The sequence below is a fragment of the Apodemus sylvaticus genome, chromosome 10 (assembly GCF_947179515.1).
Source record: "Apodemus sylvaticus chromosome 10, mApoSyl1.1, whole genome shotgun sequence".
Classification (NCBI taxonomy): domain Eukaryota; kingdom Metazoa; phylum Chordata; class Mammalia; order Rodentia; family Muridae; genus Apodemus; species Apodemus sylvaticus.
In genome coordinates, this window is record NC_067481.1 from 26,744,213 (window position 1) to 26,765,426 (window position 21,214).

At 49.5% G+C, this 21,214-nt stretch overlaps 2 protein-coding genes across 4 annotated transcripts in view; both read right to left on the reverse strand.

Annotated features, from left to right (window-relative positions):
- Hoxb3 (homeobox B3) overlaps positions 1-20,800 on the reverse strand; it is a 33,871-nt gene extending 13,071 nt beyond the window's left edge. The window contains exons 1-2 of one of the 3 annotated variants that reach the window (XM_052194862.1): positions 20,464-20,800; positions 11,886-12,064 (exon numbers count right to left, since the gene is read on the reverse strand). The gene's annotated coding sequence lies outside the window, so the exon portion shown is untranslated. Of the gene's footprint in view, positions 1-1,715; positions 2,342-11,885; positions 12,065-20,463 lie in introns of those variants that run through there. The other 2 variants (XM_052194860.1, XM_052194861.1) reach the window with 2 other exon arrangements.
- Positions 13,749-18,092, reverse strand: Hoxb4 (homeobox B4). Its single transcript, XM_052194864.1, has 2 exons — positions 16,127-18,092; positions 13,749-15,307 (listed from the first exon to the last, which is right to left on the reverse strand). Exons 1-2 carry the CDS (start codon positions 16,578-16,580, stop codon positions 15,009-15,011), a joined length of 753 nt encoding a protein of 250 aa, XP_052050824.1. The 5' UTR covers positions 16,581-18,092; the 3' UTR covers positions 13,749-15,008.
- Positions 20,801-21,214: the final 414 nt, after the last annotated feature.

A 21,214-nucleotide genomic window follows, 5' to 3' on the forward strand; every position in this document is an offset into this window, starting at 1 on the left:
GGGGGAGTTGTCCTCAGAGCCAGAATCTGCTCCCATCCCAACAAAGTTCCTTTCTCTGCTGTGTTCCCCCAGAGGTCCATCTGCAGGCAGCTGCCCCTCAGTGCCAGGTTGAGCTCTCAGCTCTTGAGAAACACGCAAGCCACCTTCTCAGCTCAAGATGCCCCGACAATGCAGTGGGTTTGCATTTCAAGAAACTCCCATTAATATCAATTTACTTCACTGAAACCTCGGGTTCTTCATCAAGTTGATGATTTATGATAAAATCAATTAAATTACGGCCACTTAGGGCCCAGCCGCTTCCTCTCAGATTTCATTGGTTCGGGCCCAAGTGTCTGGTGGAAAAATGCAAGTTTAGCTGGAGGCGAGGAAAGATAATTCTGTGGCTGAGAAAATTTAATGCAAAACAATTTGCAGGCAAAGCCGGTGTCTGGACAGAAACACAGGAGCCACTAGTTGGCCTGCGGAAATAACTATCTAGGGGTCAAAATGTTTTCTCGACACCCTCAACATTCTGCATGGTTCCCTTATTTGTGGTCAACTGTGCGTTTATTTAACACCGCCTCTCAACAGAGACTGGGAGAATTTAAGCAGCAATGGCAGGACCCAACCCTTCCAAGACCAGATTTCAATCTCCCCCATTTCCCCCACCCCACAGCGTTTCACCCTATTCTTAGCTTCCCACTACAAAGTTACTGATCCTAAGTGAAGATCAGGCAGCGTGGGCGTGGACAGGCAGTACTTAAGGAAAGGAAAGAGGAGCTGTGGCCAGAGGCCTGGACGCGCTGGCTTTGCAGCCTGTGACTTTTTTAGAAGAAAGAAAAGCCAGGCAGGAGAAACAGGATAAAGAGGCAGTGAATCACAGACAGCATAAAGAGGCAGTGAATGGTACCCAAAGCTACTCTGTTTCAAGATACCAGGACCAGAGGACACCCAGTCCCACTCGGCCTCTATAACCACCCACGAATTAATTCTACATAGCTGCAATGCCAATCAGAACATATATATACACGCCCAGTGTTTAGGCCCACTCCCACAGTACACAAATAATGTGTGCCTGCACACTCCTTATGCCTCACAAAAGCACCACACCCTTCACCTGTGAAGAGGTGATTCCTGGGGTCTTCTGTCATCTGAGAAAATAAACCCCAACGCATGGGCCTGGCATCGCCTCTCCTCCAAGGAAAGCGGCTTCTCCCAGCCTCTACTCTGTTTGGTTTTTGGTTTCCAGAGCAGGCAGATAGTAAACACAGCTTCTCTGAAAGCCATAAATCAAGCCCTCTCCTACCTTCTCAGCTTAACACCCAGCCTCTGCGTAACCTCTTGTCATTTCAGCTTCAAATAACTCCTAGGTGCTAAAGGGCTGGCCCACAGTGGCAGCTGGGCTGTGCAAGCCAGGCCCAGCCTCTTGTTTCCCTCACCACCTACAGCTCCCATCCCCCCTCAGGAAAATCCTCCAAAGTCTCCATCCCTCCTGAACCCAGAGCTCCCCACACCCTGATCGGATCTTGTCTACCCACAGGTACAACTCCACATTCTTCCACACTCGCCCTACACCCCAGGGCCCTGGACTCCAATCTCAGTCCCACACCACCTCTTCTAAGTTGTTCTGATCTTTGTCTAGCATTAAGATGCCAACGTGGGGAATGAGGGTGTCCGCGACCCTCTCTCCACATCCACCGGGCCGTGAGGCGCTGGACTGAGCACCGCACACTTACCTGTGCGGTCTCGGACTAGGGTGCGAACTGCGGCGGGCGGGCGGGTGCGGGGAACGCATGAGAGCTGATGGCCAGTCCTGGGACCCTCAGCCCGAGCTGGGGATGCGCCTGGGCCGGCCACATCCTGGTCGCTTGGCCCCGGGAGCACCTCCGCCGTGTGGAGGGGGGTGGTGAGGGAGAAAGAGGGCGGCCAGCGCCTCGCCCCCGCCCCCGGCTTTGTTCCGCCTGCGGAGCCGGGCTCCTGCCCAGGGAAGCTCCCGGTAGGGCGAGCCCGCGGTCCCACCAAGGCCGGCGCCGGGCTGCGGAAAACCCAGGTTGGTGCGGGACCCGATCTGAGAGGTGACCGAGTCGCCGGGCGAAAGAAGTGGCAACTGACAGGGCCACAGAGAAGCGCGGGGGTTTCGGGGGCGCCATGGCGGAAGGCGGGAGCACCGGCGGCTCTTCAATGTCACCAGCGAAATGGGTTCCATATGTCCGGCCCGAAGGAGAAGGGAGGGAATGGGAGACGGTCCAGGGCAGGGCAGGAGGGGGTGGGGGTACTGTGAAGGAGGGAGAGCTTGGGCAACAGAGGTAAGGGGAAGAACTGGAAGGCCCAAAGGATTGCTTTCTTTCTTTTTCTGCTCCTTCCCCAACTTCCCATTCAGGCCTTTTAAAGTTGCTTAGGTTCCCCTTTATTCTTTTCTTTCCTGAAAGATGAAAGAGGGAGGGGATTGAAGGGTTAAGGGAAGAGGTGTGGAGGTGAAAGTTATTGTAAAACCAACTCCTCCTTGGTTTCAAAAGAGAGTTAAGAGGGGGAGCTGGGGAAGGAGGAGTCTTCCCTCTAGGTTTCAGAATCTTGTTCCAATCTCCCTGTGGTGATGGTGATGGCGTTTGTTTGGGGAAAGTGCCCTGATTACTGCCCCAGTACTAGTGCAGCAGACTAGCATGTCCAGGACACCTTGGCCATCCCCTGGCATACTAGATTGTCCCCCTCCCCGGGGTGGGGGGGGTGCTTCACACCTGATTAGGGCCTACTCTATAGGCAGTAGTTTCTAAGAAGGTCTCAGTTTTGGCAAGTTCCTGTAAAGAAAGCTTCACTTACTGGGGGTGGAGAACCGGCTCATGGAGTCTGAAGGCAGGCGTTGGCCCTCTTGAGGGGTACAGGCGCCCCACCACCACCTCTGTGGTCTCTATCTCTTTCTCACAGCCTTTTGTTGCCTTACCCTCTCCCAGCTTCTTAAGGGAATCTGAGTGGTACCTCAGGCAGGACTTCTGAGTGTCTCCAGGAATCACTTCTGGGCTGGGCATGCTCCTTAGGCTGCCTGCCTCTCCTTATCCTCTGGTCCCCTTTCCCCTGGGTGGGGGGGGAGTCTACACCCTGTCTCTGAGAGAGTCTTTTCTGGAGAAAAGAGAAGCAAAATGAGCAGAGTCTTTTTGTACTTCTTTCGTTTGACTGTGTTGTGTGTCTTTCCAGGACAACCTCTCTTCCCCTTACAAGCGGCCTTTGTCTCCTCTGCTCTAGTCCTAACACCCTGTCCTTGAGCTCAGCTTTGACTTTCCACCCCAAAAGGAGCTTGCTGTCCCCCCTCTCTCCCTCCCCCCTCACTCTCTCACTCATCTTTCCATCCAATTCATCTGGTCCTCAAAGCATTAGCAGCCCAGCATCCTGGCATCTTAAAGGCGTGGTGATAGATGCTACAGTTGTCTAGAGAAAGAGGACAGTGAGCCCATGCTGGGGGAAAGGCCAGATCAGCAACCTTCCTAGACTCTCATCCACCAAATATGTGATTCCATCCATACGTGGCATAGAAGCAGATACAAGGGTGGGGGTTAAAAATATAAGAGGCAGGGTGCTTCAAGGCTTCAAACTGAAACAAAAGCATATATATTATATACACATGCGCATATAATTTATATGAAATATCTATGAAAATATATGTATATATGTAATATGCAGTCTTCTCAAACTTGCTGATTTGGGGGAAAGGCCTAGATGTCTAGATGAATGCACTAGGCCTCAGATAAGGGGATTCAAGAGGGGCCGATGATTGATTGATAATAGTGACAAGGGATGATGGTCTCCTTGCTTTGTCTCCTGAGGAAGTCTGTATGAGAGTTGTGGGAGAGGGAAGGGGAGTGTACCCATACCACCTCATTCTCCAGGACCCAGAGGAGACAAAGGCAAGACATAAGGGAGAAAAAATGCTGGGGGGGGGCAGATCTCCCAGGGAAAGGTGACAGGGGGAAAAGTGGGAGGTAAAGAGAAGTGAAGACTCTGGAGATGGTGGTAGGGACCTGAGAGCAGCTGCCAGAATCTCCAGGCAGCTCTGACCCAACTCCCCAGACTAGATTCTTCAGGTTCCACACTCTCCTTCTTAATCCTCTGAAGCAGGCTGAACTCAGGAGCAAGCACAAGTCTACCCTCCCTCCTTCTTGCTCTTCCTCCTCTTTAAGGAGAAAGAAATGGATCTTGGCCCCTGCTTAGAGATTCCAAGATTTTGGCCTAAATTCTGGGGCACCAAGTGAGAGTGAACATTACCTTCTTCACCTTTACATGTGAACATGTGAAAACACACACCAGGTGAGAAGGAAAACACATGCCCACCTTTCACACTGGGGTTCCCTGACTTGGATGGAAACCAGCCTGAAAGGCTTGGCTGCCAGCTCCCAAGGCACACTTCCCCCAGACGGTCTCCCTCCCTGCGGTTGCTAGCCCTGTTGAGGTTGTCCCTGAATCCAAACTCTTCCCAGTTCCTTTTATGCAGAACAGATGGTGGATGACCCTTTCTGTCTCTTCAGATCTCTTTCGACCCAGAATTCCCATTAAGAAGCTTATATACACTGACCCTCAGATCCCTGTTAACCAGGAGAGGTAGGACTCAGGGATGACTTGGAGAATAGGCTCCTGGATGCTGCCTGGCCTGTGTTGCCACTCCACGAGACTGATGCCATGAATAATTTAACACCTGTACACAGTCACTCTAATTCTTCTGCTCAAAGGTTTACACTAGCAGGCAAAGTTAAATATCACAGATAATAGTGGCTATAAAGTCAAATGGCCTGACTACAGCCAGGAAAGGAGCAGCCCACAGCCTGGACTTGGCAAGGCTCTGCCTCTCTGCCTTTCATCCATCACAAGTTTGGGGCGTAGGACAGGCTATCCCCCAAGAAGTCACATTTGACTTTACTTCTGACCAGCAACCTCTCCTCTACCTGAAACACTGGGGGAAAGTTACCAGATCTCCCACTCTTGATCTGCTGCACCCCAATTGCTCAGTCTTTGGCAGAGGATAAGGCAAAGAAACACATCCAATATTCTAGAACACTCTTGAACTTTCCAGGGCCACTTGGCTCCTAAAACATTTCTAGAATAACTTAAGAGAACTTCTCCCACTTTAGCCCCCAACACACAACACACACACACACACACACACACACACACACACACACACACACACACACGAGAGAGAGAGAGAGAGAGAGAGAGAGAGAGAGAGAGAGAGAGACAGAGACAGAGAGAGAGAGAGACAGAGAGAGAGAGACAGAGAGAGAGAGAGACAGAGAGACAGAAAGAGAGAGACAGAGAGAGACAGAGAGAGACAGAGAGAGAGATGACAGAGACAGAGAGAGATGACAGAGACAGAGAGACAGGGACAGAGAGACAAAAAGAGACAGAGACGGACTCTCACTGCCCGAGAAACTTTCTTTGTTTCAATAGGTCCGAAGGAAGGCTCCTGGGGTGTGAATTCATTTCCTTGTTTTGTCGCCCAGAGGGTGGGGAGCCAGGGCTTTCAGCTTCTCTCCCGCCCTTCGCCCTTTTGCAGCCTCTATTGTCTTCCCCGAGTTAGGTAACTCCTTCTCCACCCTCCATAACTAGCCACACACCAAACCTTTATTAAGTAAAGCTTGAAGACTCTACTCAATTTCCCTGTCTCCATGTCAGTCGCATAATATTTCTATTGGGTCTCCACTGAATACAAAAAATCTGATGCCTTAAAGTCCTGTAATTTCTTCTAATGCCTCCACCTCTTTTTGCACACACACCCCACCTTTTTCCGCCTTCCGAGTTGGGTTTGTTCACCCAGGGGTGGAGTTGGAAATGCCAAACTCCTAGGAGGAGCAGCCGCCGCAGAGTCCAGCAGTACTTGCCGCTGGAATGCTGACTCTATGGGGCTTGCAAATATCATTTTTCTATTAGGGCATGATCTTTGACTGGGTTTATATGCCAACAAGGCATTTCTGGTTTACCAAAGTTATACAAATCTCATCTTAATTGATAATCACAGATGCTGTAATTTAGGACCTCCAGCTATAGAGCTTTCATATTAACTGCTGATGCATTACTGTAAATTGTCTGAAATAACCCAACTCCTGGGAGCAGAGCAGAGAGGGAGGAAGTGTCTCCAAAAGCGTCTCTCTCTCTCTCTCTCTCCCCCACCACAGAACCAGCCCAGCTTCTACATCATTTTCTGTGAGAAATGATTTATCGAAGACATGGCCATAAACAACACAACTCACTCACAAACACATGCAGACACGCGCGTGCATACACACACACACACAATGGTTGGCATGCCGGCTGAGAAGCTGACACCCATATTGCTATAAATCATGAAAAAGGTTGGAGGAGAGAGAGAGAGAGAGAGAGAGAGAGAGAGAGAGAGAGAGAGAGAGAGAGAGAGAAATATTCCTAAAATCTCTATGCAATGCCTCAATGGGTATGAACACAGAGCACACTGTGAAGAGAAATGGCAGGAAATGAAGATGGCTATTTGTCACATTTTACGACAATAACATTAATAACAAACAATAAATTTACATGGACATATAAGGCGCGGTAGGTAGTGAGAATTCCTTCTACTTACAGTACCCCAGCCCGCGGTGTGGTTCCAGCTGCGGGGCTCTTTCACTGATGCTTCCCTCTCTCTCTCTCTCTCTCTCTCTCTCTCTCTCTCTCTCTCTCTCTCTCTCTTTCTCTCTCTCCCTCTTTTTTTTTCTCAGGGTAAAAGCTTGTTTTTCAAAGGACAGTTGAATTGGACGTCAGAAACAGGGAGACCGAGCCTGCGATTTTCCTGACGAATACATATCTATTCTGCAACCTCGGCATTAATTATTTAATGAATCACGTGACCAGGAGGGGGAAGGGGGTCTTTCGATTTCAGGCTCAAAGGACCACTATGACCTTCCCCTTCAGGAGGAGAAATTTTCCTGTAAAATAGGTTCCCCCCAATGCACCAATGGAACAGTAGCAAGGTCTCTCTCCCACAGGCACCTCTATACCACTCTCCTTATAGCTCCCTACCCCCACACGCACACACTTACCCACAGCCCACCTCTCCTCTCTCCCTTCGCCTCCTGCTTCTGTTTAGTTCCTAGAGGTGCAGAAACAGTCTGCAGGGGCGTCAGGGTGGGGGTGGGGTGGGCATTGAGCCCTTCTGCAAGCCCCTGGTTTTCTTGCGTCCTATTTGTATCCTTTAGAATTGAAATTCCACTTCCAACTTCAGTCTGTCCCCCACTACAGTCTTATTTATTTTAGCAGGACCCCCCACTCCCTTCGAACTCATCATCAGTGTATCTAAGGAAAGCAGATGGGAAATGAGGACTTCATGCAAGTCCTTGCTACCTTGTCCGTATCAAGAGCGGGACTTCTTCGTGCTTTAATTCACTTTCTGATCTTTTGTGTTGTGCCTTTGAAAGGTCAGGGGCAAATGCAGTGAAGGGATGACTGGATCTCCCAGGATTGAGAATAATCAGGAGGGGGACTTTCCCCCTTAGCATTGTTACTCTCCTAGGGAGTTAAATGCTGCTGCAGATTTGATAATAAACTCCAGAGACAAAGGCCTAGGGACCAAGGATTCCATACAAAAGAAGTGGATTCTGGGACTCTACCTGTGTGTCTGGCCCACCTCAGTCTCTGAAAACCACCAATGGCCGTACCTGAAGTGTTGAAACAAGAGCTGACAAAAATGGATAGGGATGCCTTGAAGCCTGCCTAGCAGCCTGGGGTCTATATTTCCAGGTGTTAGTTTCCTAGACTTCCAATCAACAGACAATGGAGAGCGATCAATGAGGAAAAGATAGGGATGGTACATGTAGGAAGTGTTAAACATTAGGACAGAAGAAATCCATGCCCTAAACGGGGAGGGGGACAGGGAAGGGGTATACGGACTCTTCCCCTTCAAGAATAAACATAGCCAAACAAACCCCAAATTCCACAAGTTATAAGTGAATCTGAGTCCATAGCTACAGCAGGGAGATGGGGGGGGGGATGCAAAAGGAAGTAGAAAGGCATTCCTAAGAAGCCCGCTCTGCACATTCCCAGCCTTATCTACCTCAACAGCTCTGGAGTAGCTGCAACCAGGCCAACAGACAGCGCTTCCGTGTAATGGGGAAGAATAGAGCCAATAGGGTAGGGGAGCCGAGGAATGGGGATTGAGGGCCTCCTCTGGTTTGTTTAGAAGGGTCTGAACCAAAAGCGACTCAATGGAGGTTAAGGACCTCTTCTTGTAACATACCCCAAAGAAACAGCCTCCCTACGTGTGCCTTGGAGGTTTCGAGGCAGCAGGACCCCTGCGGAAAGTACTGGAATCCTGCCCCAACCCCACGGGGAGGGGGCGCCGGCGGGGCCCAGACTCTGTAGGGGGGGAGTGGTCAGCTTTGATTGTCCAGATACCGAACACAGACTAGTATTGAATTCAGCCTGATGCGGATGAAGGCCTGCTCCCGGCTCCTGCGAGGCCACGGTCTACGAATCCATTAAAACGAAAATTGTCCTTCAAAGCCAAACAAGGTGGGGGGGTGGAGGAATAGAGGAGAAGGAGGAGGAGGAGGAGGAGCAGGAGGAGAAAGAGAGAGAGAGAGAGAGAGAGAGAGAGAGAGAGAGAGAGAGAGAGAGAGACACGAAGGGACACGAAGAAATGTCAATCTTTAAAATTGAAGATAGCAATCCTTAAAACGATGAAATTATGTTTAAGGACAAGAAAAAAGAGAACCCTGCTTCATAAAGGGGAGGCCAGGCAGGTTCGGTTAAAGTACGCACAGCACACTCTTTTCGGATCCTGGGAAATGTCCATGTTCAAATAAACAAGCGCCTGAGTGCGAGCTGAGCGCTTTCTTGCTGCCGATAAAGCGAACGTTTAGACGGAGGAAAGCGAGATTGATTTACGAATCTGAACGCGCCAGTTTTATGGCCGATCACAAATCCGTCAGCGCTCAACTCACGCTGGGAAACTTCCCAACTCCGTTTTCCAATCAAAACCGCTCCGTAGTCACCGCTTTCTAGGGAGACCCACCAGGCGCTGAGGCTGCCTCCGGGACCCTCGTGGGACTAAGCAGTCTCCTGCCCAGGCTGGCAGGCAAGCGACAGAAGAGAGGGAGTGCAAAGGGCCCAGGGAACTGGGGGAGAGGTCAAAGGATTGGAAGGCCTTACTGGGGGGGGGGCACTAGAGGAGGAGGGACCAAGCTGCTGTCAGCTCCAAAAAGGTTCAGGTCTGGAAATAGGAGAAAGAGGGGTGGGGGGTCTTTCTCGCGGTGAGTCCAGGGGAACAAAAGCCTTTGGGGGAACCCCGGCTTTTCCCTTCTGTTGTCTCTCTTCTTCCTTTTGGTGAACCCCTAATCCTCAGCGATTTTAAACCGCACAAAACAGTTTATAAAAGTTCTATGTGACTGGGTCTTTGTCACTTGGCCCTACAGAGGGTCTTTGCAATGGACAGTCACCAGTTGTGTATCTTTACTGGCAGTAGGTGCCCATTATCAACAAGCCCCCAGATATTTTCAATATCAAAGTGGCCCAGTTTGCCTCTCTGCCCACCCCTTTCCTTTCTGAGCCTCCCCTCCACAAGTCCCTCCATTTATGCCACCCAGGGGCAAAGAAAAAGCCAGTTATTTCTTGGATCCAGTTATTTTTTGTCTGAGACAAGAGTCCCGAAATTACAGAAAAGCAGAAAAGATTCACACAGTGTGTGCAAGCAACACCTCACACGCTGTCCAGCAAAGCACTGCCTCTTCCTTTCTTAATTTAAGGAGAGCAGGAAAAAAAAAAATAAACCAGCCTGCTTCCTTCTCTTCTCTTTGTCATCTCTTCTTCCTTCTCCTTCAGTGCGTGCTGCTACTGAGGATATTTAATGCAGAAGATAGAGCACTGATCATAGAGAGGGGGGGTCTATGCTCTAGCGTTCCCCCTTTTAGCAAATCTTCCATTTATCTCTTGACTTGAAAAGTTTCTACTAACTTTGGTTAGCACAGAAAAGTGGGCCCTGGAAGTGGTCAGGGCAGCCTTCGGGGTTCTGGTTGTTGAGTTACCTAAGGAAAAGGAAGATGGGGCATCAGAAAAGGAGATAAAGGTGTTAGAGATTTAAAAAAAAAAAAAAACAGCTTCCTAAACAAAGGAACTTCTAGAAAATAGTTGGAGAGAGAGAGAGAGAGAGAGAGAGAGAGAGAGAGAGAGAGAGAGAGAGAGAATGAAGGAATATCTTCAAGATAGTGTTCATGGTGGGAGTCCTTTCTCTCCAGCTCAAGAATGTCTTCCTCTGATGGTCTGTCACTGGTGACTGTCTGATGTCTGCATTGCATTCTTTAGTCCTCCTTCCCTGGGCTCCCTTTAAACAAAGAGAGAGAGAGAGAGAGAGAGAGAGAGAGAGAGAGAGAGAGAGAGAGAGAGAGAGAGAAGCAAATGGAGTTGGGAAGGGAATGGGGCTGAAGCCAAATGCAGGGAAGGGGCTTTATATAGACAGACCAGCACAGTACTCTCTACCCCCAGGACTTCTGGGCTAACTTAAAAAGACAAAACAAAACAAACAAAACAAAACAAACAGAACTCTACCTTTCTTCCCAATCCACAATAATAGAAAAATGATCCATAAATTCCAAGCTAGCAAAGCATTTGGGCACTACAGTGGGATAAAGAAGCTAGGAACCCCGAAGAGGTATGATTTTCCCTCTGAGGCAGGAAGCGAGAGCTAGCACAATGTCCAGTCTCAGAGAGGTCAAGGGGCTTCCGAGGTCATTTTGTGGTTCTAATACCAAGCTAATCGCCTAGAAAACGTGGCCTCTCCATGAACTCTTCATCCTGCCAGCCTCCCGCCTCCAAACTCTAAGTGAGGCCTCGGGGAAGAGGAGATAGCACATTCAGGTCTAATGCAGAGTCCACTGATTCCTCAGCTTGAGAAGCAAGGCCCCAGAGGAAGAACAGAGCCCCCAAACCTAGAAAGAAAGAAAGAAAGAAAGAAAGAAAGAAAGAAAGAAAGAAAGAAAGAAAGAAAGAAAGAAAGAAAGAAAGAAAGGAAGAAAGGAAGAAAGGAAGGAAGGAAGAAGGAAAGAAAGAAAGAAAGAAAGAAAGAAAGAAAGAAAGAAAGAAAGAAAGAAAGAAAGAAAGAAAGAAAGAAAGAAAGAAAGAAAGAAAGAAACGAAGGAAGGAAGGAAGAAGAAAAGAAAGAAAGAAAGAAAGAAAGAAAGAAAGAAAGAAAGAAAGAAAGAAAGAAAGAAAGAAAGAAAGAAGAAACTGAACACGGAGACTCTAGGAGGCCTGGAGTGGGGGGGGGGGTGGGATTGGGTGGGGGCAAAACAAAAGAGAATTTATGCTTCCATGCACCTAGCCCTGAGCAGTAGTTTCTCTTTTTCAAAGGCTAAAGATTTATCTAGAATCCCAAACTAGACACAAGAAGAAAACCCAACCAAATCCACTTCTACCAGCTCCAAGGCTAGAGGACTCTCTTCCTTCAAGAACTGGATTCCATTTTTTTTTTTAAGGAGACTGGAGACTTCAGTGACAATGTCTCGCTGGTAAACAGTGTAGACAATCAGAGTCCCAGGACACAGGCACGCACACGCTCTCCCAGGCCTGCTAGCCTGCACATTTCAAAACCGGAGAAGCACTTCTGAACAGCCTCACAAACAGCCTCTCTGGTGTTTTTCAGGGGCCCTGACACCTCTGTCCCAACCAGTTCAAACACTCTCCAGGTGTCCAGGCCTTTCTCTCCTTCTCTGTCTCCTTGTCTCTCCTTTTCTCCCAAACATCAGTCATCATAAAAGGCAGCAAACCTGCCCAAGCATCCACCATAAAATAAAACCCCACAAAGATAGTTCAAAAAGAAAGAGGAGGTGAGAGGTTTTCTTTTTTCTTTTACTTGTGAAAAGAGCCCATAAAATGATTTAAAAAAAAAAAAAATCCAGCCCAAACCCGGGCTTTGTTACCTTCTGCGCCTCTTGCCGGCTCTAGCCTGAGCTCCTCTGGTCCCATTCATGACGAAATGCTTCTTCCAAAACTGAGAGAAAAAAGTTTTCAACTTTATGGCTCCAAAATTTTTCCCCCTTGCAGATCCGGGAGAGGCGGCTAACACTTTTTTCCCCAACAGCCGGTCTGCGGAGAGTTGCTGTCGAATAATGACAAAGGAGAGAGGATACGTATTTAAAGAAAAGAAGTGATTAATGGTTTTCTGTATAATTCTCACATTTTTCTTAGCTCTTGTCTACACAGAATGGCTGTGAACTTTAAGCTCTATAGAAATCTTAGGTCCGTCCTCATCCTGGTCCTCCTCCTCCTCTTCTTCTTCTTTTTAAAGATTCTATTCATACCTTCCAAGGAGCAGCTTTGACTTATTCTTTAGAGACATTCCTGCAGGGAGGCCTTATGGTTTTAAAGAACTATTTTTTCCCTCAACTAAGGGTTGTCTCATCTCCTCAGCTCAAACATTACACCATCCCCAAGACAGAGCTAACCCTCTCCTCATCCTCCTTCAGGGCTACACTTCAGCCAACTCTTTCTTTCTCCCTTCCTTTCTCTTTAAAAACTGGTCTTCTGATTTCGTTCTAGTGGGCAGTTCTACTGTGCTGGGTTCTCTGGCCTCCTCAGATTCCTGCTAGCCTTGCAGGCCAACCAGAGAAATGTAAAATAAACAACAGTCAAACACGTGCAAGGGACTGGCTCTTTATTTTCTGGAAAGAAATGGAACAAAAAACAAAACAAAACAACAAAAACCTAAATGACTTTGAATTGTGCAGCTTCTTTGCGGCCGCCCCCTGAGCCATCACAGGCTCACAGAACCCAGGTTTAGAATCCCGGGCCTCAGAACTTCTTGACTATAGTACACAAAAATGACCCAGACCTGGCAGAGATCTCTGAGGATCACCTGCATCCCTTCCCCTGCCCCCACTCCGTTCTAGGGGGTTATTGGGATCTCAGAGACAGACAGCTATTTGGTCCCCAGCGTTACTTTCGATACTTTCTATGAGAAAGAAAATGAAAATTAATACAGGAGCAGGGCTTCACAAAAGAGCCCATTTGTCTTCTTGATTATCTATCTGCTTGTCAGAGTTTGAGCTATGGCACCGGCTAGTTCCTTTGTAATATAAAAATACTCAGAAACCCTGCAAACACCCAGAAACATCTGTGCTAAAAATTAGACTCATTAAAGCCTTAAACACCTCAAAGGAAAGTGATACCTTCTTATTGCAGGGAGGAAAGAGGCTGGCCTCATGGAGTCCTTTCTCGAACCTTAATAACCAAAGAGCCGTCTGTCTAGAAGGAGACAGCTTAACTGCATTTTATTTGCTTATGACAAATAAATCCCGATATGAAAGACTTTGCCCTACTTAAGCTTCTGGTGTCCTACAATGAACACACACACACACACACACACACACACCACACCTTGGGGACTGGAATCAGCCCTCCCAATCCTTGTGATTCATATTTGGATTGGACTGGGGGATTGGGGGATTTTAAACCTAAAACAAAACACATCCATCCCAAAGGGTAAACAAACCAGCTTCTACAATGTAGAAGAATTCTTCTGAGAGAGAAATTCCCAAGGAAGCTTTAAAAGAAGAAAGAGAAAGAAAAATGAAGGAAGAAAGAAAGAAAGAGAGAGAGAGAGAGAGAGAGAGAGAGAGAGAAAGAAAGAAAGAAAGAAAGAAAGAAAGAAAGAAAGAAAAAGAAAGACAGAAGACAAACAAGTTTAATTGTGAGGCCACACCCTCTAGGATGTTTGGCATGTACACTGGGTGGGGGGCACTTGTTCACACCCTGAACTTCAACATTCCAACAAAACCACGATGTGATGGTCACGAGAAACCAAACATTTATTTCTGTTGTCACTCTGTACAGGACACAAATTTTCACACCAACAAAAGGTTCTAGGCTCAGGAAGCCCCAGAGGTAGGAAGGGGCCTGGTTTTGGAATGTCAGAAAGAGAACAGGAGAGAGGACACACATGACATAAAATAATAATAATAATATTAATAATAATAATAATTAAACAACGATGCAACAATGATAACAACGGGAGAGGGTTCGGCAACATTGTCCTTCCAGAGTAGGAGGGCTACAGCATTTTATTTCCTAATTTCACATTCATTTGTAACCTAAGAGAAGGCCTCAGCTCTACTGCTGTCCACTGCCCAGAAGACATTCCCAGCTCCCAGAACTCCACTGGCCCTCACCCTGCCAGGTCCTGCTGGACCTTCTAACAGAAGGCCCCCTTGAGTGTCCACATTGCTTGCTTGCTTTCTTTTCTAATTTTCATTTATTTCTTGGGTTCAGATTTGGGAGGCCACATTGTGCAGACAGCCCCCTCGCTTCCCTTCTGTCCCCCCCCTTCTAAGTCTATTGTGGAAGTTACCACCCCCACCCCAAAGTTGGCACAGACTGGGAGGAAAGTTTTGTGTGTGTGTGTGTGTGTGTGTGTGTGTGTGTGTGTGTGTTACCATGGCCAAAACACTGTGCTATCTGGCAGTCTGAGGGTGCATTCGCTGGGTGTCAGGAGTAAGGGACAAAGAAAGAAAATCCAGGCTGTGGTCCAGCAGCGGCAGCAGCAGAGGCGGGCGGCAGCGGCCGAGCCCGGCTTCATTTGTTAGCCAAGTGTCGAGGTAATGGTCGCCACCGAAGCTCGTCTTCTCCTCCTCGGCAGAGTAAACAAGACGGATGGGCCCAGGCCTGGCATGATTAAAGATGAAGTGTGGATCCATCTTCACCAAAGTTGAAAACCAGGCGCAGCGGCCTTCTCCATTTCTCTTCTGTCTTTTCCTTTCTTCCTTCCTTCTTTTCTTCCTTCCTTCTTTTTCTTTTCTCTTTCTCTCTCTCTTTTTTAAGGAAGAAAGCAAGAGACTCGAAGGACTTTACCCAGCTCCCTATTGTCCTTTCTATAAATAAGGCTTCCCTACCCCCCTTCTCTGTGTTTATTCCTTATAGATAAAGTGGGGGTAGGGTAGATAGGTTTTTCTGGGCTCAAGCCCGGGGAACTTCCCATACCCCGCACCCCCCTTGGGTGATCGCTGTCTCCCCCTTCCCCCCAGGTTCGAGTTCCTGCTTGGGGGGCACTAGAGCGCAGGGGGGCCTCCGTTGGGCCGGCCAGGGGGGCCTCCGGCTGCGCCCGCAGTGCCACCCGAGCGGATCTTGGTGTTGGGCAACTTGTGATCTTTTTTCCACTTCATGCGCCGATTCTGGAACCAGATCTTGATCTGGCGCTCGGACAAGCAGAGCGCGTGGGCGATCTCCACCCTCCGGCGGCGCGTCAGGTAGCGATTGTAGTGAAACTCCTTCTCCAGTTCCAGAACCTGCTGGCGAGTGTAGGCGGTCCGAGAGCGCTTGGGCTCCCCGCCGGCGTAATTGGGGTTTACTGGACACACACAGAGAGAGGGAGAAAGAGAAAGTTTTATTGCCCCCGAAAGGGAGGAGGGAAAACCCTTTCTTTCTTCCAGATAACACCGAGCCTCCTGGTCTCACTACCTCATCTTGGAGGGAGGGGGTCGAAAAGGGACGACATCGGGAACCCATGGAAGAGAAAATCCTCGAACTTTTGAAGGGCTGTGCTGTTGTCCTTGTTGCCTGGGGGAGGGGGCACTGTGAGGAATCTTGGAAAGATTTTCATCTCACTCTTTGGCCTGAGGACCCCGGGTGGGAGAATGAAGTGGGAGGGGTGTTGTCCTAGACCTTTCCGGGCCTTAGCCCCCACCCTTACTGCTCAGATCCCAAGCAGCGCCTTCCCCTCAGTAAAAACTTTTGCCCACTTCTCCAGCCAAGGTACCAGATTGGAAGAAAAGGGGGAGAAAAAAAAAAAAGAAGAAATCCAGGAAGTTGATTCAACTCTCTGCTTAAATACGGATTACTACCTCCTCCTCCTCCTCCTCCTTCTCCTCCCCTCCTCCCACACCCCTCCCCAACTTCCAACTTTACTGGGACTGAGTATCCCTGGCGAAAAAGTCGCTGGGAGAATGAAGAAGAGGATGACTTCAAAGGCGCAGGGCCCACTAGGCCATAAAAATTTATGGGCGATGTAATTATGTGGCTCTGAAAACAGGAGACCGTAAATCTCTGGCAATGGCGAGTTTATAGCGGGGACAATTGGCTTCCCCTAGCTCCCTCCCCCACATGCCTCGGAGGTCCCTTCACTGTAAAGCGCCGGGGGTGGGAGGGGAAGGGGTGCCCACGCACTCACCCGTGCTCACGTGAACTTTGCGCATCCAGGGGTAGACGACGGGCTCTTTGCACGCGGAGTGGGACGGGCTGGGATGCAGGGGGTTCTGGGCGCAGGGAGGCGGCGGGGGGCTGCTGCTGACCGCCTCGCTGCGCTGCCCGGGCTCCGGGAGGAGGGTCCCGGCTGTTGGCTGCACAGGAGCCCGAGGGGACAGCCCGGGCGGTGGCGGGGGCGGCGGGGGCGGCGGAGGTGGCGGGGGCCCGGGGTCTCGGCAGGCCGCGTAGCGCTGCACAGTGCACGGCGCCCGGCGCCCAAAGGCCGCCTCCGGCTGGAAGCCGCTCTCTCGCCTCTGGCCGCCAGCGTAGTACCCGGGCGAGTGGTCGCTGGGTAGGTAATCGCTCTGTGAATACTCCTCGCACGGAGGGAACTTGGGGTCGACATAGTTTGAGTTGATCAAAAAGGAACTCATAGCCATTAATTTCTGGGAATTGCCCACAAAATATACTAAAATTTATTCCGACCCCTGACTCGTTTTCCTGTTTCCGAAAGCCCTCCTACTTACTGTCAAGTGAACAAAGTTAGAGGCCCACGTGATCCTTCGAGCCAATGGCCACCCGGCCTGCGATTCCCGGATAAGGAAATCTGCTCACCCGGACCCTACTCCAGCCAAAGAGGTTTATTTCCCCTTCTCTACCCTCCCCACCCATCCAACAGCAGGATTTACATAGGGCTCCTGCGGGGCGACCCCTCCTCGCCTGGCTTTCTCCCCAACGGAGAATGGTGACGAGCTAAGAAAGAGTGGGCAGGTTAAGATTGAAGGGCCTGTTTTGGGGGGGCTAGGCAGAGAATCATCCCTGCATCCCTCAGAAGTTGGGGCTCTGGGTGTATCCCCCACCCCTGCCCTACCTAACCTCCGCCAACCGTTCTCTGCCTCCCATAGGGCTCCATCTCCTCCCCAGGATGAGAAGGAGCTCACGCACTGGGTGTCTGTGTGGAGTTTTAAGTGGTTGGCAGACCAGGGAGCTCCTTCTTGCAATGGGTACCCACTTAGGTCAGAGGGGCAGTGAGCTTGGGGCTTCTCACTGCAGCCAGATGGGGAGGGGTAGGAGGTGAGTGAAGAGGCGTAGGGAGCTAGAGGGCGGGTGCGCGGAGGGACTTGTCAGAGATGAATGGAACCGCGAGCGGATCGATAGGAAATTCACGCACTAATTCGGGGAGACTTCGCCTTCCAAATCGCATTTAGCTGCACTATGAGCTTCGCTGTGTCCGTCAGTCTGTCCTCCTCATCACTCCCTCCCTTTAACTCACAAGGACCAAGGTCAGAGAAACGGCGGCTCGGCTTCCCACACTGAAGATAGATGATAGAATGAAACAAAACCAAACCTGCAAGTTTCGAAAACCAATTGAATGGTAATTTGCTAATTCCAGATTCATGGAAGCAATGCTGACCAAGAGTTCTAATTGCCACTAAAGCCGCCGCCTCTGTCAGTGTGTCAGAAAGAAATTTCACATCCTTGAATACTAAGTAAAGAATATTAGCTGTGCCGCCCCCACCAACATCACACGCTCAAGAACACCCATGGCAACCTTATAATTTCAGGGCATCTTGACTTGAACCCAACGAAATAGCAATCTCCGCATCCGTTTGGAAAGCAATTTTCCTTTGCCTTTGCCTTTGCCTTTACCCACTGCAGCCTTTAGCAATCTTTTTTCCCTCTTCATGATTTCCAATAAAGACCTCTGGACCCAGAATAAAAATAGGTAGGTTGGGGCTTAAGGATAAAATGTAAAACACCAGTAACATTAACCTCTTGGGTGAACAAGGACCCAAGCTTCCGGGGCAGGCATGGAAACACCTCAGGTAGATGAGATTTCTCCCTAACCGGTTGAGGGAGGAAAAGAAAGGAGTCTTCTCCGAAGCCAGTCACTGGATTGTCCTCATTTAGAAAATAATCTATTTTTCTTCTGGGAAAGAATATGAGCGGAGTGTTTATGTCAACTACATATTCCCCTAGATACGAATTTGTGACCACAAAATTCCTTACACAAATTCGGATCTACAGGGTATATATGGAAGACAGACAGGTCTTCTTGGCCCAGGGAATCTCCACTTCTCTTACTTTCCATGCGATCTTCTTTTGGGTGAGATCTCAATGTTTTCATTTTTATTTCGTTTTGATTTAATTTTGAGCTCTGGGAGCAGAAAAAGTCACTGTGTGTCCGTTCTTGGGATTACAAGGGGTTTCAACTTTCTTATTCAAAAAATAAAATAAAATAAGATTTAAAAAGCGGCTGTTGTGCAAAAAGACTCGAACCTCCTCGTGGCCGCCTCGCGACTTTCGGTGGTGCATGAACTATTAGATGTAAACATTAGCTAAGCACAAAAGGAGGAAGGGTCATCCTGAGGCTGCCACGAAGCCAGAAACAGGCCTTTCTGGGTACCCTCAACCCCTCCCCTCCCCCATGACTTTTTTTTTTAAAGAAAAAACACAAAACCCCAGATAGGTTCCTCCCTTGCCCCCACAGCCTTTAGTCCGTGATCAAACACATATATAGATATTTTCCAAAGCAAAGGGAGGAGGAAGAGGTGTTTGGGTGTGAAGGGGGCGTAATAAAAGTCCTTTTGGAAAAAGTGAATGGTAAAAAGAGAGAGAAACAGCTGTGAAGAAAAATGCTGGGAGACCAAACAGATTGCCCCCCCCCCCCATATTTAATGACGGGCAATTCCGTTTACAACCTGAGAAAAAGACCAAAGGCAGTTCATTTCCGAATGCAGGGCAATGAGGAACCATAAAAGTCGCAGCCAGATGATGCGCAGGCCCCTCCCAACTCCCATGTCCCCAACCTCCTGGAGGCTGGAATAAGGAGACAACCCCCTAGAGGTGTGACAAGGACCCCACTCCCCACACCTCATCCCTAGGCAAGAATCCTCTGGCTAGAGGCACACTAACTGGGCCTGTCCACCTGCCTAGGTTGCTGGCACTGGAGCCAAAATGGGATTCTGGAGTTTCTGGGTGAACTTGCTGAAGCTCCCAGTAACTGTTGATTTACTAAACTGAAAAAAAAAAAAAAAAAACAAGCCATTGAGCTAGAAGGATCTGGAGCTTAGATGGGGAGAACTGTGTCCAGGTGAGGGTAAGTGTGCTCAGCTGAATCTTCCTCGCCACTGCTATAGCGCCCTAGGTTTGGGGGGATACTTCTGTCCTTACTGAGTAAATTACAACACTGTCAACTTCACAAACATACACAAACAAGCCAAACCCACCCATGCACACTCCAGGAACCCTTGCAAATGGGCAGGAGAGCTCCCACCTGGAGGCAACTGGATCCAGAGACCTCCATCTTTATTGTTGTTGTTAAACCTCATATATCTAGGCATGCCAATGCTGGCCTCTGGGTTTGGCTTCTAACCCCAATGCCCTCCTAGGAGGCCAGACTCATACTTAATTGGAGAGAGAGACAGAAAAAAATGCATTGTCGTTTTTATCTTCATCAAAGACAGGGTTCAATTTGGTCACCCATAGACAAAGTGTGCTGCCTTGATCCTAGCATCAAGCAAGAACCAAGTCTTCTCAAAAGGCATTTAGACGTACTGCGACCCACTCCAATGCCCAGGCCCCTCCCCTATCTCATAGCTCCTGTCCCGCTCAACCAGCCGCTTTTGGATACCGGTCTAACTCATCTGCCCTTCCAGAGAGCAGCTGGTCTCCACTTTGCTGATCTGCACTTAACAAGGGATGTGGCCCAGGTTTCCAGAGCACCAAGGGCAGGAAGTAGAGATGGCAAAGCTTGGTGCCGGTGAACCTAGAGCCGGAGCACTGAGATTTTCGCTTTCCCGAATTGGAGAGCCACCACCTGTCCCTTCCACCAAGGCGCAGCAACCCCCATCCACACACCCTCCCTGTGTAGACGCCAGGGGCCAGGGGCGGAAGACAGGATTCATCAGCAACCCCAGGACAGGTTTCACCACAGCTAGAGGCAGCTTCACCTCCCTACGCCTAGAATGCCAACACCAATAACCTTAACAATGAAAACACGCAGAGTCAGGGGCTTGTGCGTGGGTTGTTTTTTTTTTTCTGCCCTATCTCTAGTGCTCCGGGTCCTTTAAAGGCCACTTGGCCGCCTTCTCCTGGCAGCCACAGGTTGCTAGTGTGACCCCTCGCTGCCCAGCTCGCCCCTTCTCCGCCATCACAGGCCTACTCCCGGCACAGAAAAACCATCCACCTTTTGTGGGAGAGTTGGAAGGGAAATAGAGAGGAACAGGAACCCGAGGGCCAAGCTGAGGCCAGTCCCCAGCGGGTCCGGGCACCCCAAGAACGTTGAACATAGCAAGGGCCTGAGCCGGCAAGAGTACTCACCCAGCCGCTCGCCGCCTGCTTCTAGCCGACCGGCCGTGGCCCGCTGAGCAACAGCGGAGCTCGTTCCTGTCCACTATTGTGTATCCGGAAAACCAAACCGCGGCTGCGGGCAGAGGAACCACAGGCCCCCTCAGAGGCCGGAAAAAGACTTTTTTTTTTTTTTTTGGTGTGTTTTTGTTTTTGAAGAGCAAGTTTTCGTATTAATCTCATACTTTGGCAGTCTTTGTTAAACAGCTAGGCGCGTCACGAGGCTCTCGAACATTTTAATAATTTTTAGACGCCGTGACCTGCGGTTCACCCCTCTCCGGGCCTCCCCCACGAGCAGGCAGTTACTATAATATGCTCACGCAGTTCGCTCGGTCATATTGAATTTTGCGCAGGTCATTACTTGGGAGAAAAACGACAACAGAGCAGGATTTGATTCAGCTGGCCCTCTCCAGTTCTACTTTTCTCTGTTTCCCCCACCCAACCCCCACCCCAAAAGTCTCCATTTCAATGCGATTCAGGCTGCCCCGCCCTTGCTTTGATTTTTTCCATCATTCCAATATTTTTGCCCGCTTTGGCTCCCAGCGCTGAGAGCAAGCCCGTGTGATCCCGTGGAGAGAATCCTTCTGAGGCCTGAGCACTAAGTGCTATGCTGGCACTAGCACCTGACCGGCAGAGAATGTGTCATTGGGCATCTAAACCCTAGAAAGCAGGCCTCAGCCAAGGATGTCCTTCTCTGCGAGGTTCCCCCTAAATGCACTCTGCA

Coding starts and splice junctions, on each gene's coding strand:
- Hoxb4 (XM_052194864.1), bottom strand. CDS start 16,580: ATGGCTATGAGTTCCTTTTTGATCAACTCAAACTATGTCGACCCCAAG. Junction 15,308..16,126: donor CAAAGTTCACGTGAGCACGG/GTGAGTGCGTGG, acceptor GTGTGTGTCCAG/TAAACCCCAATTACGCCGGC.